Genomic DNA, 19,782 nt, shown 5'->3' with positions numbered 1-19,782 from the left:
TCCCACGTTGAGATGGACCAAAATTGAAGCCAAACATCCCTTTGACGGTACATTTTCATTCACATCGATTAATACATGTAGAAAAGTCTTTTATATTTCTCATAAACATCCCATTTACCTGAAACAATCTTCACCATGCTGAATATACATTTGCAGCCACTATTGAGCTTTGAAAGACGGATAATTAGGAATGATAATGGACCGGATTTTATTGGATTCAAGATTCGTTCGTGTTTAACTGTAACAACTGTGCATCACTTGCATTTGAACCCACCCCGCCTCTACTTGGATCCAAAACCCGTTCCACCCCATCTCCAACCTGCTTATATACATCCCTCCCAGGCTTTGAATCATCAAAGTATCTATCTCCAACATCCAAACCAATAATTTGATTCCTGCTCTGTCTATTCCATTTGTCATGTCCGTAGAACAAATTTACTTAAAAGAAATAAAAATTGTGCAAGACCCAAGAATCCACAGGTGAGGGTTAAAGTTTAATATTACGAGGTATGCCTGATTCCAACTTGAAAAAATCTCAGTTGTTTAAGTAGCAGTAGCAGTGGCAGTGACCACCACTTTTGTGTCGGTATGGGGCGTCCGTCTGGATGCCCCCAGTCCCACTCCCACTCCCACTATCATTCACAATTTCTCTGGGACCACTGTTCATTTTTTTTCTTTTCTTCTCACTTTAATATCAACATTATCTTTTTTATTTAGATAATTATTTGAAAATATATGTAAGAAAATTTGGTGTTAGATCGATTATTTATTAATTAATTATACTTAAGTAAGATAGTTTAATATATATATAAATTTTAAAATAGATTTTCTTTTTTTCAGTTGGATTTTTTTATCCAGCTTTTTTTTATATTTGGTTCATGATAGTGTTTGCATCCTGAGTTTTTCTTAAATATTTAGTTCGTGCAAATATAATAATATACTAACGGTTGAATTACTGTGAATGCGTATGTATAATTTTTTTTTCTTATACTTATTTAATTAAATAAAAAAAATTAAAATAATAACTTATAGAAGTATTAAAATATTTTAGCTTTAAATATGCAGTAAGAAAACAAAAGTGAGTTAGTAAAGAGATTGTTATTTCAGATAATTACCTCCAATTTTAGTCTAATCATGCGTAAATTCTCTGTGTTTTGAAAAATTATATGTAATGCCTTCGAGGTTTTGCTTCCATCTAACAATCATGTCCCTTTATTAGTCAAAATTAACTGAATTTGATGATTTTAACAAAACAACTGAATGAAAATTGATATTTATCGATTGACTTATTACTGACTCATTGCAAATCAAATAATTTTTTTCAAACTAAACTACCTTTATAACAGTAAAATACACCTCCTCGCATGCATTAACGTGTGAAGATGTAAGAGGGAATTGAAAGAAATAGTCAACTCAGTCAAAAAAAAAATTAATAAAAATTTAAAATATAAATAAAATTATAATTCATAAGTCTATAAGTGCATTTTAATTAATTGATTATAGAAAAAATAGATAAAAATTTAAAGAAGACTAACGGATTAGTTTAGTTATATTAATAATTTTTAAAATAATAAAGAATATATATGATTATGTTAAATTTTAAAAAAGTTGATTGTAATTTAGGGGGAAAAAGAAAAGGCACAAAGGGCACTATTGGGCGATTTGTGAGCATTATCTGCTTTGATGATTGTACGTGGTCCGTACATTGTTTAGTGCTTTGATTGGGAGTAGCATAAAACGGTGTAACATCAGAACCGCAAACAGAAAAAGGACTTCGTTTCCTTTGTCCCAATCTACCACTCGTCTTCGTTTTTATGATTTTCAAATTGGGAAAAAATGCAATTTAAACCTCTGATATGATAAATAAGTAAAAAAAAAAATTATAAAAAATAAAATGATAAATTATTTGTTTTTAAAAAATGAAGCAAATTACCTTCTATCAAAATCATTAATAAGTGGATAATCTGCTAATTCTTTTTTAATAAGAGTTTATATGCTCATTTCATATATCACAAAAGGTAAATTGCATTTAATCCTTTTCAAACTACATCAAATCCAAATTGTCAAAGAACATTAGAAAGCGTTGAGTTCCAATTATGGCAATCGACGTATTTTTGGTTCCTATAAATTGAGTTATTACGTAGTTGGGTGTTTGAGATATATGTATGTCGGTGTATTTTATTCATATTTTGTTGGTGGACGAACGGGAGAAAAATAATTGAAAAAAATATATTACTTAAATACATATATATATATATATATATTAAATTTAACTGTGTAATTTTCTTGATTAAAATGTTACAATAACTGAAGGATATTAAGTGAAGCGTAATTGTAATCAAATCTATTGATGTGCACTGTAGTCGTAGGAGCACTTGAGAACTCGATAATCATTTCAGGGACTGACCTATAAAATAAGGATCAATATTTTTCAATGTTTAAGTTAGTAAAAAATTTGATAAGGATTAAAGCAAGAATATAGGAAAAACAATTGAGAAGCAGTAGGTTAAATGAATAAATTGATGAAAGACATGTGGAATGCTATGAAAATAAAAGATTTGATAGGTTTGGGAGCTAAATGGATTGAGTAAGTAAAGTGAAGTGAAGTTATGAAGCTCCATTACCTCCTTTAATTTACCTAGATGAGATAATTGGGGGGTTGATTGAGCATTTTTTTTGCATTTTTGAAAAAATTGGGGAAGTCTATTTTCATGAAATTATATTAGTCCAACTCTATGCTATATATATCATCTATGTTTCATGCAAGCAAAAATCGGAATTACCATCAATAGCAAAATCACGTATTAAGACAGAAATCTGTTATTATGTGATGAGGGCGCTTGTATATTATGTGATGAGGATGCTTGTATATTATGTGATGAGGTTGCAATGGAGACACATACTCATCTATTCTTTTGATGCCGTTATGCCATAAGCTGCCTGACAGCGATGCGACAGATTGTTTGATTTGAATGGCTAATAGAGAGTGGTCACGGGACGTTGAGTGAGCTGCAAGGAAATGGAGAGGAAAACATATGATTAACTTGACTTATCGTGCACTCTTGGCTACTTGCATTTACCACATTTGGAGGGAACGAAATTTGAGACGCTTTGAGCATACAGAGCGACCATCGAATATAATAGCCACCATTATTGTGGAAGATATTAGACAGAGGATTATCAATGTTAATTTATCTCGTTCTGTTAGTTCATATGCGTTATATAGATTATGGTGTATCATTTGGCCTATCGAGGGAGAAAACACCAGTTGAGTTTTCTTGTACTGTACGATCTTATTTTATAAATAAAATTTACATTTTACCCAAAAAAAATTATTAATTATTACCTAAACTATGTCCAACTAACTGATCTTCTTCCATTAAACAAAATTATTCACTAGAAAAAGCAAAAATAATTAAGTTTATAATATATTGGAAATGATTATATTGACGAAAATCAATTTGGACCAGACATAGAATTGATATATTTCAAGAAACTTTAGAATCCATCCCACAAAAAGAAAAAATAAAAAATTCATAATAAGCTGAAAAAACATCTCAAAATCATTTTTTTCTACTAAAAAGGGCCAATTCAATTTGTGCGGTTAAGACCTCATGAATATAAAATTGTGTTAGAATTTGACCTGTATGTGGGCGTTAGTCAATTTTATGATAATTATTTATTTACCGTAAAAGTAAATAATTTTGGAATTATTACTTTTATCATAAAAATAATAGCATATGTTAATCATTATTGATATGTTGACTTGTATATTTATTGACAGAAAAAATTTATAATTTATTTATTTATTTTTTTTTTAAAAAAAAATCTTTTATTTTTCCTCAGCCAAAGACCCAATTTTCGTGGTGGGTATAATTGTATTGAGGTTTGGGGGTATGAATTGCAGGATAATGACCCCATGAAAAGCCTACAATTATTAAAATGGTTACACAAACAAATTGTAAAGGTCCGAATCTCACGGTGCTCTATGTCAGTCCTATCACAAGCCCCTTTTTGCAAAATAGGGTACATTATCATTGTGCTCAGACCCTAATATTCAATCAATTTCAGATTTTATTTATTAGTCATTTGAACTTTTAGTTTTCCTTTCCCTTTCTTCTTATTATTTTTTTTCTTTTATAAATTTGAAATTGAATATTTTTATTTTTCAAAAGAATAAAAACTAATTCCCCAATTTTCGTCTTAGAATTTCAACCCATGACATATATTTCACAAGTGCTACCGATAAGTTATTTAAAAAGGGTGTGTGTGTGTGTGTGAGAGAGAGAGAGAGAGAGGAGAGTGTGTGAGCTAATGAATTGAGGATATTTTTGTCTCATAACATATTAATTCAATATAATTTATAAGATTTTATAAAAAAATTAGAAAAATTAATTTTTTTGTAAAAAGTTTATAAGATTCAAAATATCTTATTTTGAAATCTTATAAGTTCTTTAAAAATAAAAATAGTCAAATAAATATTTAAAACTTATAAGCTCTAAAACAACTTATAAGTTGAAGATTTAGGTCTCTTAATTCAATTTTCTTGAAATCGAACTATTTATTTCTAATTGTGCACTAGACAAAATATGATTTTTTGTTACAATTAATTACTATAGTCAAACGAAAAAAATCATTGCAAATACCAATCAACCACAACTCCACATTGGCCTAGCCGTTGATTCTACAAGTGAGCCCACAACATTAGCTTCGGCTTAAACCATTACAAATATTTTGATCATAACTAATAAAAAATCATTGCAAATACTGATTAATCGTAGTAAAAATTTAAATTTTCATATTACTTTATTTAACGTGGTTAATAATATTAATTTATCATAGTGTTTAAGTTGTGAATATAATATGCAAAATTTGAAATAAAAAACCCAATCTAAAATGTTTCATGATTTTTGTTGCATGAATAAGACAGTTGACGAGGTACTATACGATGGTCTGGATTCATGAACAGTCCAAGTTGCATTAGTTTCTATTGAAGACATGTATTTTTTCCATTGTAAATTTATGATAAAATATCATTTTTGTTTTTTTGGTGATAATACAAGTCTAAACGTTTGAATGTAAATTGTAATTTTAGTCCTGCAATTAAAGAAGTATGGTATTTTTTATCCTGTCTGAATCGATTTTTGCAATTTAGACTTTAGTCTTTTTGGTAGAAAATTTGCATGTGACTTGCACATAACCCAATTAAATTTTAATTTTTGTCCTGCATATTAATTCGTGCAGGATAAAAATATCATCTCTTATAAATTACAGGACTAAAATTGTCAATGCCTCCTAAGTTACAAGACTAAAATTATAATTTAATTGGATCCTACGCAAGTCACATGCAATTTTCAAACCAATTATAACAAAATTTAAAATTACAAAACTACACTATCAAAATCAATTCATGCAGGACCAAAAATATATGTCACCTCTATATATTACAAGACTAAAATTACAATTTTTGGAAACCTTTGGCAGCTTGCTACTGTTTGCTGCCTACCCTCCTCCTAAGTTATTTTGTAGGACAATAAAATATTTCAAAACAAACAACGTTTGAATTTTTGATCCCGAAGGATACTACTTACAACCCTAGTGCTATATACTTAATAAAAAAAAAAAAAACAACCCTAGTGCTATATATTTTGTAATTTCTAGCTATCTATGGTTTATATAAAGTATTTCGTAACGAACAACGTTCTATGTATTTTATTTACATCCTATATATTTTATTAAATAAGGGACCATAATTTTCATCATTTTAGCCAAATTTGAAGAATAGTTTAACTCTTAAAATTGCAACACAAGATTTATGTTTAACTGATGTAATTATGTAGTTCGGTTACTAGTAATATTGCATACCTCATTCGATGTGATTTTATTGTAATATCAGTTTATTGTAATGTGAGGTTATTGATCGAATAATGTATTGCTTATTTTTTTGATATTTATTTAATTATGTAGTCATCATTTTTATTCAAAACAAGTCCGATAAAAATAATAATACGTTAACTCCAATTTTCCCTTTTTTCAGGAAATTTTAGTTGAGATAGCATGTGCTCAGCTCAGCCATCAACTCAAATCTAAATCCGGACCTCCTCTTTTTAGGAAAACTAATTTTAGTTAAGATCGTATATGCTCAGTCAACATAGATCTAAATCAATCAAGTGAAAAGTATATCATGTAATTGGCATATATAATTCAAATAAAATAATCGTTCACAAGGCAGCCATAATTTTATGAATAATGTGATTCATTCTACCCTACCAAAATTTATCATTTTCTGAATTACAGTCTACATTTGAAGCTGCGAAATTAAGTAGTGTTAGGCAACCAATCTCTGTAATAACATGAATCTGTCCACAAGTTGTTTCCAACACACAGATATGGAAGGCATATATAAATTAACATATTCCGCTGGTACTGCATTTTATTTATTAATATATATGGACTATCTGTACCAAATTAATAATAATAATAATTACTATATGAAACTTTTGTGTAAGAAAAAGACATCAAGAGGCATTTCTCGTGGTTGGTAGGCCGATAAACAATTCAGTGACCACCTCTGAGCTCTGTGTACTTTGGCTGCAACTCCCAATTACTTTCCCTTTTTCATGCCTTTGCTTCAAACCCATCTGCACACCATTTTCACAATATATCAGAGGGAGTCTGTAGGTATATTATTGGAGTAGGAAGTCTGATTCAACCACTTGCCCCAGCCAACCCACATTCTTGACAAAATTGAAATTATGGTCCCAAAGTTTGTTTAGGATGATTTGTAATATTAATTCCATACTTTTTAAATAATTAATATTAGTCTAATTGATTAGAAAAATATTACAAAATTAGTCACACTGTTGCAATATTAGTCCCACGTTGTATGAGAACGTCGCAAAATTAGTTCAAGACATTGCAATTCTTTTTTATGGTGGGGACTAATTTGTTAATTTTTTTTTAAAATGTAGGACTAATATTAGTTATTTTAGAAGATGTGGAACTATATTGCAAACCACCACATACTTTGAGATAAAATTGCAACTTTCTCCATATTCTTTTCTTTGTTTTTCCTGCACATTTCACAATCTATCAAAAACAATTTCTTGACAATGTCTCCCCGTTAATCACTACAAAATAAAATTGGATAGTTCCCTATATTGTAAATGAATACTATGTGCTATCCACTATAGTTAAACAAACGAGTGGCAAATCGAAATATTGAACATACACAACTATTGTGGTCTTAGTTATAATTAACTAAAGTATATATTTGTTATAGTTCGTAGCTACGTCTAAAGCATTTGTGATGGTTTTTAATTATAACTAGTTTTTTGGTTTCATTTGTTGAAACAACGGCTAATTATGTTTAATTATTCGTCCACATAAGGTCATATGTCTTGCAGTGAATCTTGGATGATAGTTTTATATTTTTCCTGGAATGCTCGCTACTAGTTATGTCCCGGAAGTTAAATGCTCTAAGGTGAGAACAAATGTATTGTAAGAACCAACAGGATATGTCTCATCGTTATGACTAATCATTTGAACAAGACTTCAAGTAGATACGATGTAGAAGAATGTCAAGCTAGTTCGACATATTAAGCTTTTCCAAAGAAAAGGAAGCCTGAATTTAAATTTTACCTTTTCACATAGTCTTTCATTTTCTTCTAACAGACGCTTCTCCTGAAATTGTGATAGAAATTCAGGTAACAGAAATTTCGTAAACAGTATATAAATCAGTGATCAGTCAATAGTTTGATCGCACCTTTGCTTGTAATTTTGTTATTTCCTCCTTGTAAAGTTGAGCCTGGAATATAAATAAGAAAATATTAGATTTCAATTCAGTTTCAAAAATCTGTATAGTATATATGTGGGAAAATAACACTTTTCCGTCATGCACCCTAGGGCCTTAACACTTTTGGCCTTCTCATACACTTAACGGTCACATGGCATTTTTCGATAAATATCCAACATGAATGTGTCATGAGACCAAAATTGTTATAAGGTGGAAGATCCCAAATTACAGAACAAAAAGTATTATTTTCTATATGTAAGCCTGGTATAGTTAGCTTCATCAAACTTAACATTTGAATTAAATACGGTTTGCTAGAAATCTTATACATCTCAAGACTGCCAAGAGTAGTTACATCATAAGTAACCTTGTAATGATCATCATATTAATCATCAAAATTTAAGGAAACTGAAGTTTATCCTCAAGGATCAAACAGTAGGTAGAAAGATCATATATATACGTACCTTTCTCGACCTTATGTTGTTTAAGCTTCTTTCGAGCTGATTGTCAATTTCTTGAAGCTCCTCCAACGAACACGAGCCCAGATTATGCCCTAAAAGCTTTCTGATCATACGCCCAAAATTCATTTCATAAGTTACAATATTGCTCCACTTAGGAAAACTTTGAAACTATGTGCATTATGCGTATTTAAAAGGATAAGTAAGACTAATTAAGAACCGGTGGCAATTCTCTAGTAGCTCTATCTTCTTCGCCATGACTGCTGCTTCATGCCTTAAATGCTGCAACTCGGATATCAAACAACTGTTAGGAAGGGAAAAAATCGAGGTTTTCGTGGAAATATATGTATATATAGGGCTGATATCAATGGGGTAGTTTAAGAATCACACAAAGCCAGGAAATGGAAAACTGCAGGAACAAGATAAAACAAAGAGTATATTAGCATAAAAAAATTAGGTGATGATATTCTTGTCACATAATGATATTTATGGTTTTAATAGTGACAATTATTGTGTAAAACTTTATTATTTACAACAATTAGTACTCAAAAAAATGGTGCGTATAATTGTCACCGTAAATAATTAATAAAACATATGTATAATAACAACCCAATAAATATAAATATAAGTATTGTTATCTTTTTATTGTAACAATAAATGTGTCGCCAACTACCTACAGTACTTACAACTTATACATTATTGTCACTAACAAGATTTTGAAAATAAAGTTGGAGTGGTGAATGTATAAAATAATTAGTCTGATGTCTGAAATGAGATCAAGTTTTTACTAGGAAGTAAGCAGAGAACCTGTGTGTGATGTTCAACTTCTATGCCTGTATTTCGTTCTCTGGTGACTTCCAGATATCTCTGTACTGTCTTCTGCATGCTGAAAATTGCATGCATAAGAAGCCATGATGAATCAAATGCGAGCAATAACAGGAATGACATTCATCAAGTATGTATATAGGTCTATATATATGTTGTAAAGCGTAAAACTGCTAAATTTTGGTACTAATTGAGACAAGCTGCAAAAAAAGCAAAAGAAACATGCATAATATAATCCTAAAAGATCTGATATGTACTAAACACGGGTTGTTTTAAAGTGAGAAAAAAGAGAAAAATATAATCAGCATTCTTGTTCATGGGATTGATTAAGAATGCAATTTTCGTCTTGTAAATAATGGGTGTCATTTTTCATCTACTGAATATCAACACGCAGTTTTAAAAAAAAACATCTTTTAGTTAAGGCTTTCTTGATCTAAAAGCACATTTATATATGCTTTTCATTTTGAATCCCCGTAGAACACAAATATAGGTACACACACACACAAACATATATATATATATATATATATAGAGAGAGAGAGAGAGATGGAGAGAGATTTCTTATATTAATTCTTGACCCTTTAACATTTTATAAAATGGAGTCTTAGGGTTCTGAAGAGAGTTGGTTGACAAAAGTTGGAAGGTTTTAGGTTATATTGGCATTCATTTCAGGCTCACTGTAGCCTTTTCCTCTATAATCCTAACTCCAACTTAACTACCATTAGTCCGTTCAAACATTTTTCTTCATATCTGTTATTATTAGTTAAATATGTGACTAGATCATTAAATCAATTATTAATTTCAAAAGTGCAACATTAGGAAAGAGACATAGTATGTTTGACAAAGTTGTTGTCCGCAAAGGATAGGATTAAATGTATTTTTTGTGCTGTAATTTAGATTATTTGATATTTTCATCCTTTAATTTTTTAAGTTAGCATTTTGGTTCTGCGTCTTCTTAACTTTCATGGTTTTAATCATTTTTTTTGTCAAAGTTCAACTTCATTGGCGAAAAGAGTGAATTTCAGCGAAAAAAATAATTGAAATCACAAAAATTAAAAAGATGAAAAATCAAAATGCTATCTTAGAAAGTTAAAAGACAAAAATACTAGCAAGAATGAGCCAATAAAAATAGTAGTCCAATTTTAAAAAGCCTCGTGTGATGTACATGTATTTTCTCAGCGATGAGGGTGAGCTCCAGTGAAAAAATAACTGAAATTATAAAAATTTAAAAGATGCAAACCAAAATGCTACCCTTAAAAGTTAAAAAGACAAAACGCCAAATAACCTGAAATACTCGATCAAAGATGCATCTAAGTTGCGAAGGATATATATGCCTAGTATTGTCTTGCATTATATCATGTGCAAACACTAGAGTGTGGTTTATGACATTATATATGTGGTGATAAAAGTACAATCGTTTTTCCATAAAGGTACAAGAAACATGGTGGTCTCTTCAAATAGAAAATTTGAAAGGTCACATGTTGTTCAAGTAACTCCTTGGGCAAGTTTAAAAATTTTGCAGTCTCCATAGTTGTTCTTATGTGAAAGGAAAATCAAACACATGTTTGTCTAAAATTGTGACCTAGAGATAATTTGATGTTTAAAAAGGCCACAATCCTTAACTTGGAGGACAAAGGGGTGCAACTAATTTGCTGTTCATAATTCAATATTATATGATATTATACACTCTGCACATTTAATCTTCATGAGATTGTATAATACCTCTAGAAAATAAATCTCATCTAAATATAATCTTAATATTGAGTACCATTTTAACCAACCTTCATCCAATCCTCAATCAAAAGGCAAGAATTCAACATGTCATACCTCATTACATGTATATATAGGTAGCAATACGGAACAATTATTGAGAAGAAGAAAAAGAACAAGGAAGAAACGGAAATTTCCGATACAATTTCAAAGTAAATTGAAAACTTGATAGGATAAAATAATTTTTGAAGAAAATTTAGCCTATGGAAGTGAAACTAAGGGATTATTTGCGAATCCTTCTGCTTTTAGATAAGTAATTTTTATAAATAAAGTTGAAAGTTGTAGTTGAATCAAAAGCGAATAGCATTTTGTAAAAAAAAATTAAAAAAAAAATAAAAGGTACATTTGGTAGTGTTTGGAGGATAGAACGCTCTTCAAACAAGAGTTTAATTGTTAATAGTGTTTTTTTCCAAAAAATAATAATTCTTTTTCAATTAGTATATTTCATATTTAATTTTCTAGAGATATTTATCATTTATATTATTAAAATATTGAATACTTATAGAAAAACTGAATGATTAATTCAATAATGCATCCACTAAGTAATAAAATTATCCATTCATACACATTAAATAAACTTGCATGATTGCTAAAAAATTACTTGCATAGTTTGAATGACAAAATATAATTTACTCTAATTACAATGGTAAAGTGACATCCCAAATACTTAGAAGGTATTTTTAAACATTAGAAGTTGAAGAATGCTTTTTCAAAGCACTCGCAATCACTGCCTAAGACATCCAAGTTAGTTTGAGATAGTTGCAATTATTCACCTTCACTATGGAGCACATATGCATTAATTTTCCACCAAAATTCAAAGTTCCCAACTTTAGTGCAGAAGAAACCACCAAACCTACCTACATGATCAAGCATACTTAATTCAATAACCCTATGAATATTACAAAAAGTAAACTAGACGCCTACAAGAAAAAAATATCTAATGAAAAGAAATCCAACTAGTCTTTAAATGGTTAAGAATATTAATTTCCAAGGTTCAATCCCCTTCCTATGAACCACTTTCATTAATGGAATTCCTAGTATTAAAATTGAATATTTAATTGAAGGACTGAAATGCATTTAATATTTAATACCTCTACTATACGTCAAACGATATAATAGTATATAGTTCCTATATAAACACGATGATAATTGATATATGTCACGTAATTATTATAAGGTTCGTGGCATATATATAGTATTTTTTTAAATTTTCATCTTGTATATCTAAAATATTAAACTGTCAGAGAGAAGAAACGTTTAATATTTAATATCTTAGATATACAAAAGATAATACAACATTATTTCTCAGAAAAGGGTGTTATGTGTGATGTAATAATGGTTCAAAGAGTATAGAATATTTAATTTGTTTAAAGCAAAATTAATCATAAATTTCAGACAGAAAAAGTTTGCATGAAAATAATTGGACAAAAAGTAAAGGGATTTAGGGACATGAATTGCTCAATTCCCATGAGAAAATTGAGCTGTATGGGATACTACTAACAATATTGTCAACGAGGTTAAAAATATTAGTGAAATCTTATTAATTAAGAATTCTATTAGATATCAAGTATGTAAGACTTACATTAATTCCAAAACAGAAGTACCATATAATATATATACTCATAAATTAGTGTAATATTACTACACAAATACTTGCACAAAACCCCCCATCTAAGTCCAGACAACCTTTGTAAAAAGAAGAAATACGTATACATACATACATATATATACTTGGAATATCAAAGTACAATAAATTACCACAGTACAATAAAGAACAAGAATGGGATCGAAAATGAGATGATGGTTTGCATGTACATACATATACTAACATAATATGCATCAGACCTGTGGAGAACATATATATATGTATATAATCCTGAACTGACTAAGAAATGACTATACATACACACATGTACTGTAGTTGCTTCATCAAGCACAATAACACCACCATGCTCCTACCTCCTACCTCCTACCTCCTACCTCCATACATAGTACGTACAATTAGAGCAATTCAAGAAAGCACGAAAACAAACACGGTACATATGTACAAACATTGAACAAAGTGAATAAGTAGTACACTGCTGCAATAAAATTACAAGTAAAAATTATGACTTACTTGGAGCTTGAGAACTCATAGAGTCTTCCCTTTTGAGAGAAGATGATCAGAGCTACTTCAGCATCGCAAAGGACTGAGAGCTCATACGCCTTCTTCAACAGCCCATTTCTGCGCTTGGAGAACGTCACCTGCCGGCTCGATGCATTCTCGATTCGCTTCATCTGAACCTTCCCTCTCACCATTTTTAATTCTCTACATATATAGAAATATCATTCAAGAACTCATGATTATCATGCTAAGTAAAAATATTGAAAAAAGAAAAACAAATTTGGAATGATATGACCCTCAAGAACTCCAATCTCTCACCACAAAATAGCAACCCAAAGAAGTGGGGTGATGGAGAAACTTGTGCACAATTTAAGAAAGTTTGGTACTCAAAAACACCCTAGTAATTTTACATACCAAAATTTCTGATGCTGCTCAGTTAAAACGTGGTAAAAGCTACAGCGCCTGTGAAGTGAACCCTAGAGTTTAGGGTTAATTTTGAATAATTGTTTCAGGGAAATGGAAAGATGAACCCTAAAGCTGGAATGAGGTAAGAAACCCCAGAAGAGGAAAAATTATAAGGGGGAAATGGGGTGAGTGTATGGATTATTCTCTCAAGAGCATAAAAAGTAGGAGTCGGGAGACTTAGTTGAGAATGGGATTCAGAAAAGGGAATAATACTAATAAGAAGAATAGCATGAAACTTTTTCAAGATTATTTTTTTTTCACTTTAATGGCAAAAAATATATGAGGGGGAAAGGATGGAAGGATCTTTCACCTAAAATGCGATAGTAATTGATGCAGCAATCTCTTTATTTTCAGACCACAGGACCCAACATTTCCGTATTCGTCATATATCTGTTATTCTCCTTGTCTTTCTCCATCAAGCCTTACCCACAAAACAGGCAATACCCACAAAAAAAGGTAAACCCAAAAATGTAAAAAACAAGAAAGAGAGAGAGAGAGAGAGAGAAGAGAGAGAAAAGGGGTGAATTTGAAGAAGAAGAAGAAGAAGAAGAAGAGTTCTTACAGTAGTAGTATCTTGTTTTAGTAAATGATAAAGAATGATGTCCAAGAAAACAGTAGATTTTTAACAGCTATTATAGAAATTTTTGAAAATTGGACGCAACTACATACAGGGGCCTGGGTGGGGGGGTTCAACATCATCGTACTATGACGTGATGAGCCCACGAATTGCATGGCGACAACGCATACGGTGATAAAACGTTGTTGAGTGGACCAGTATTGTTGGATTCAAGCTTGCAAATTAATGGTAAGAGTTGGCAGCAGTAGTAGTACTCATGTTAGCTTGTTCCGTTGTGTATATATGCAGCGTCGTTACCTAGTACTTATATAATTCTACAAGTGGGCAACACTACTATAATGTTATAATTTTAATTCATTTAATGCACCCTACTTGTAAACCACGTTTTTTTTAAATAAAATTGAGTTTAACTTCAATACAGGAAAATTTTCATCCAATACGTCGAGTTTAGTTGAACTAAATTAATATATAACAAACTTACTATGTGATTTGTCACTATTTTTGTACGGTATATTAATAACAATATAAGTGTATTATTTTTGTTATACAATTGATTTAAATTCAATTAAACTTGGTCCAAATTAAAAGAAGTATACATATATATGTAACATCTCAGATATAATATGTATTTCCACAAGTTGATACCTAATTCAAGTACAACCTATATATCTTGGCTTACATCCAAACCTACACCCTAATCTCATTCTGCTGATTCGTAGATAATCGAAACAAAATTCCAACTACTACCTAACTTTAGCTAGTTGACAACATCAATTATTTAGCTTGTAAATTATAAGTCCAAGGTTAATTGGGTCATTATATATATACGACCCTTGGTAATGGATACTTGAAATTAATGATTGAGGCTGCCCTTTCTTGATCTCTTCGTTTGGTTTCTGCGGGAAGTTTCTACTAAAAATATTAGGATAGAAATCAATCACATCGCGACTATAAGTGGAAATTGTAATTTTTTTGGCGGTGTATTTAAAATCAGTATATATTTTATTCTATTAATTATGGGGTTTTCATTAATAATCTAATAAGTTTGAAAAGTAATCACTTTAGTTATTTTATCTGATTTTGTTAGTATTATGATAGAAAAAGCATGTGAGTGTTATCCAGAATCTAACAAAACGATTAAAAGTGATTTTTTTTAAACTTATAATACTATTAATAAAAACCCCGTAACTAGGAACTAAAAGAACTATGCGCATGACTAAAGTGGCTGAAGAGTTAACTAACATGTGCTTAGCACGGTCCTTGTCCACAATGATCAGATTATTATGAGAATTTGATGCAATAACTAAACGCAAGATTCTTTTTAAATTTATGAGACCATTAAAGAGAATTTCTTAACTAATGCGACTAAAAATGTACTAATCGTAAAATATAAGAGGAAAAAAGCTATTTTCCCCCAACTATATATAATATTTATCCTTAAATTACACACTAACCACAACCATGGACAATTAAATCGAGTCATAGACCTAATTTGGATTATAATTCGGCTGCTTCTTGGGTGTGTGCAAGTGGGTCTGATCACCTGCCCGGTTTGGTTATGGCCTTATCGATAGTCCCATGATTTAGGACCTTGACATGATCGAGTCTGGTGATGGTAGGGTCACTTTGGCCCTGTCGTCTCTTTTGTTGTTTGGCCAAATATTAGGTTGTCATGAGGAAGAAGGAATTTGAGACTCCACACCCACTTGACTTGTTTCATATCTTCCTACGATAGTACGTACATGGAAGTAAAAAGGTAAAGCGTGCCAACCTAACTCCATTAAATATTAATTAATTGGTACCTCTTATCTAACCTATTAAATGCATACTACCAAATTTTATACTAAGTTTTGTGTTAATTAACCTCGTAAATAGCAATAATGCTTATTATCCATAATTAATGCTAACTAGGGTAGTATTGCAATTGATGGAACTTAATTGGGCCTTCAACCTATCTAATTGCACTATGCTAAAGTCTTAATTACTTTTGCAAGGCTAGCACCTTTAGATTGAGTGGCAAATTCAGGGTCAGGGCATATTTATCTATTTATTTGGATAAATGCAGCTCGTTACATTATTTAATTAAGTAATAATTAAATATGATGATAAATTTTGAATTGAAGAATATATATTTAAAATAAAGAGAAATTACTATAAAGTAGATAATAATCACGTTTTTTTAACTCAAATTTAGAATCTCTTAGTCGTGTGATCTCAATTTACCATATGAATATAAAAGATTACATTTAGTAAAGTTAATGCATGTTTAAGGAATAATGATAGGGTGTAATTCATGCATGTGAAAGTCAAGAAGAACGACTTGGTGCGGAGAGCTTTATAGCAAATCTAAATTTTTTCTCGGCAACCCTAGTAATATTATAGTCCGCTATTAGATTTATCAAGGGACGAGCAACATTTAGACTCGGATTCATTAATAGCTACTATCCAAGTTCAAATTAATAGTTTTATATTAGACTTAGAGTCGAACTCATACTAATTGGAATAAGAGGGTATGGATAGAGTTTAAATCTTAAAATGAGAAAATTAAGTTTTTAATTAGATTAAACTGAATGAAATATGATGGTTTAGAAAATGAAAAATTCGTAAGAAATTTAAATTTGATTAATCATAGACTCGATACAGGTCAAGTTTCAAATTTATAGAAACTATGATAGTTTGATCTTCCATTTAAGCGCTCCAAATACAACTCGGTGCTATTTCCACACCTCAGCAAAAATTTGTTTAAAAGATTTAGAATAATACAACACATAGAAGATAGCATGAACTATAAGCATAAATCGAGAAATGGTCCAGTTCCCGTGCCTAGTGGAGACTAGAGGTAGAAAGTGTAAAAGATGAGAACTCTTGAATCCCAAAGTATTCTCAACCCGACATTCCCTTGCCAAATTCTAACAGCTAAACGACAGATGAATTGGGTCCATTGAGGCCCACGCAGCCCGTTGAAATCAAAGATGAACTCTTTCCTTTAAGGCCCATAGCAGAGAGAAAATATGGGGGACAGGAAAAAAGCAAACAAGAAAGCCGAAACAGAGTAGACGTCCATCCATCAAAACCAACTTTGATGATCTTTAAATCACTCGCCTTAAAGATCATCATCTGTTTGCTGTACGGCCCGTTCACTTTTCTGTATAGTGTATTGTTGCCTGTTCGATATGAATTCTTTTGGATGAAATTTATTTTGCACTTGATTGAGATTGGCCAAGACTATTGTTTCCGTGATCCTTTAATGGGTTCTTTTTTTTCAGTAGAATTTGGATGGTTCCTGTCATTGTGTTTGTGTGTTTCAAAATGCATGTTTTTGCCAAAATTTTGGTTGTAAGAAGTGTAACTTGTTTATGCAATGTGCATAAGATCAAGAATGCTTTAGTTTTAGCAGTAATTTCTGGTTCTGAGCTACCAGCTCTGGAATTGTGTTATTTCGTGGGGATACATTCTCTGTCTTCTGTAATTGTCTTACCTTTCATGGTTTCAACTGCAATGACTGAAATGGTTTGTGTGTGTGTGTGTGTGTGTGTGTTAAAATTGCATCATGGAGCATGACATTTTTTCTAAGCTAAAGTTCGACGTGACAGATAATCCGTTAACCTTTTGGTTTAAGGTGATCAGATTCAGAACTACTTTAGTTCTGCTGAATCAAAGGCATTTATCCATTTGTTGGGGAAAAATCAATATATTCCTAACGTGGAATTAGGATCAACTAGGACAGAACCAAAGCATTTGGTCGAACTCCTTTGGTGTCAACTGTCAAGGTAATAGCCATACGACTTCCAGCAAAGGGTAGTAGAATGAGACCTATTACAGGACATACAGTGCATTATGTCAGATCATTACGTTTCAACCGGGTTATTCTATTCCACCTCTTAGAAAGCTGCTGAGGCAAGCTGTTTTGTTCACCAAAGCAGCTTGGGTCCTAGGACAGGAGAAACTTACAGAGACAACGATCGAATATCTATTAATGATCCTGTTCTTGCACATGCAATATGGGAGTCTGGGCTCAACAATTCCTTTCCGGGCTGCAAGATCAGAGGAAAGTTACAGACGGGTGAATCCAAATGTTAGATTTTACAGGTCTGTGGAGTTTTTGCTTCTAATACACCACTATTTCCCTTTATATGACTTTATAGGCTTCGATTACATTCCAAATTTAGTTGCATTTACAGAAATGTGGTCTCTTCTGATGCTAAACATCACTGCTTGTTGTGCATAGCTAATCTAATTTAACAGTTTGTTCTTTGTTCGTTTACGTCGTATGTGAAAACGAAGTATATATATTTTCTTTTAGTGGACAAATAATGGGCCTCTTCAGGGGAGAAGAATGTTGCTCATCTTTCATTTGCACCGAAAAAGGCCTGTTTTCTCGTTGTTAATTTGATGAAAGTGTTGATGTTGGTGAATGGTAATGACAGCCATACATCTGGTGGTATTCGAATTTATGACTGCCCATCAGCTGGTTGGAGGAGAGACTGTAGTTTATGATCCAAGAAATGCTCTGGTTGCTGAGGTTCATTCTTGTCTGTTATTGATATTGTAACCGTGCTCTCTCTCTCTCCACAGACACATATATATAAACATATACCCTATGGATGTCGGTGTATCTTCCTATAGTTAATGTTTTGAGTACCTTTCACTTCACAACCTCACAGTCGAAGAGATATATCCAGGAAGGAGATCAGCAGACATGTCATAGATTTTGAAATATAGTTAAGCAATAAACAATATGACAAGAGGGAATTCACTTTGATTGAAGTGTTTGAACTAAGATCAAAGCCATAATAGCAAATTCATGTGACTTCTTGGATGGTTCCAACTTGTGCGTTGTTCTGAAATTTTAGCAAGAATTTTGAGCTCACTTTTAGATCACTGATGTATTTGAATTCCCCGACACAAGAACAACAAAATGAATCTCTTCACAGTTGTTTGAGCAAGCACCAATCCATGCACCAGAAACACCTCGTTTGATAAACGACCATGATGTTTTTTCTTGGTTCAATACTAAATGCTCGTAGTTGTACATGTACTGTGCTTATGTTACCTACTTTTCTGAGTTCTCTAGGTACCTCCTACTAAAGGAACGTCTGAATTGCATGTTCATGGCGACAAGTGCATGCTGCACGGAGTTAGGAATGTGAGTTAAAGACGTCAAGTATGTCTTACGAACTGATGTAGCATCCGTTTATGGATCATCAAGCAAGCTATAAATTTGAATAAGTTAGTAATAAGTCAATTAGAGGTATATAACGAATTTTATTCACTTTTTTTTTTTTTTGCTTATATCGTCAAGTTCAGTGAATTTGACGAATTGAAGGATATATTTGTTAGACGAAAACAAATAGCATGAGTACTAAATATACTTTTTCAAACCACAGAGAGTTTTCGTATAATTGCACAAAACTTTAAAAATGAAGTCTAATTGTCCCTATTTATAAACATTCTTGAATTATAATTAGACGTGAATTATCAATCTCAAAATGACTATGTGGTCATCAAAACTCCGTACATACCCCAATTTAGAATAAGTCGAAGCAAAATCGATACAATCTGAATAAAATAGGTATAGATCTTTGACCATTATTACTATTTATAAGAATTTTGATTGCATTTATGTAATTCCAAGATAGCATCACAACTCTTAATTCATGGTTCACATAAGATTAACAAGACGAGGAGTGTGGATTGAGACCCTAATTAATATAATTACATTTTTTGATTAACTTCAAGTGCATGTATCTAAGGTTTACAAAAAAAAAAAAAAGAAAGAGGGAGAGAGAAT

General features: G+C 31.3%; 1 protein-coding gene across 3 annotated transcripts; it reads right to left on the bottom strand.

The window, feature by feature from the left end:
* LOC105160535 (MADS-box protein AGL42) lies at positions 6,287–14,028 on the bottom strand. Of its 3 annotated transcripts, XM_011077960.2 has the most exons (9): positions 13,977–14,028; positions 13,725–13,835; positions 12,962–13,153; positions 9,058–9,136; positions 8,471–8,532; positions 8,257–8,356; positions 7,766–7,807; positions 7,642–7,683; positions 6,293–6,641 (listed from the first exon to the last, which is right to left on the bottom strand). In XM_011077960.2, the coding sequence occupies exons 3-9, from the start codon at positions 13,141–13,143 to the stop codon at positions 6,519–6,521; spliced, it is 630 nt and encodes a 209-aa protein (XP_011076262.1). In that variant the 5' UTR covers positions 13,144–13,153; positions 13,725–13,835; positions 13,977–14,028; the 3' UTR covers positions 6,293–6,518. The 3 variants fall into 3 exon arrangements, with proteins under 3 accessions (XP_011076263.1, XP_011076262.1, XP_020548859.1); XM_011077961.2 differs by lacking the exons at positions 13,725–13,835; positions 13,977–14,028 and adding an exon at positions 13,364–13,709 and having other exon boundaries at positions 6,287–6,641; XM_020693200.1 differs by lacking the exon at positions 13,977–14,028 and having other exon boundaries at positions 13,725–13,927.

The sequence above is a fragment of the Sesamum indicum genome, linkage group LG4, assembly GCF_000512975.1.
Source record: "Sesamum indicum cultivar Zhongzhi No. 13 linkage group LG4, S_indicum_v1.0, whole genome shotgun sequence".
Lineage (NCBI taxonomy): Eukaryota > Viridiplantae > Streptophyta > Magnoliopsida > Lamiales > Pedaliaceae > Sesamum > Sesamum indicum.
The sequence above is the reverse complement of the archived record's forward strand: the minus strand, read 5'-3'. Positions and strand labels throughout refer to the sequence as shown.

Excerpts from the sequence above, each read along its gene's own strand:
- LOC105160535 (XM_011077960.2), bottom strand. The coding sequence starts at position 13,143 with ATGGTGAGAGGGAAGGTTCAGATGAAGCGAATCGAGAATGCATCGAGC. Across the intron at positions 9,137-12,961 it reads TATGAGTTCTCAAGCTCCAA|CATGCAGAAGACAGTACAGA; the intron begins GTAAGTCATAAT and ends TGCAATTTTCAG. Across the intron at positions 7,684-7,765 it reads TAACAAAATTACAAGCAAAG|GAGAAGCGTCTGTTAGAAGA; the intron begins GTGCGATCAAAC and ends TCACAATTTCAG.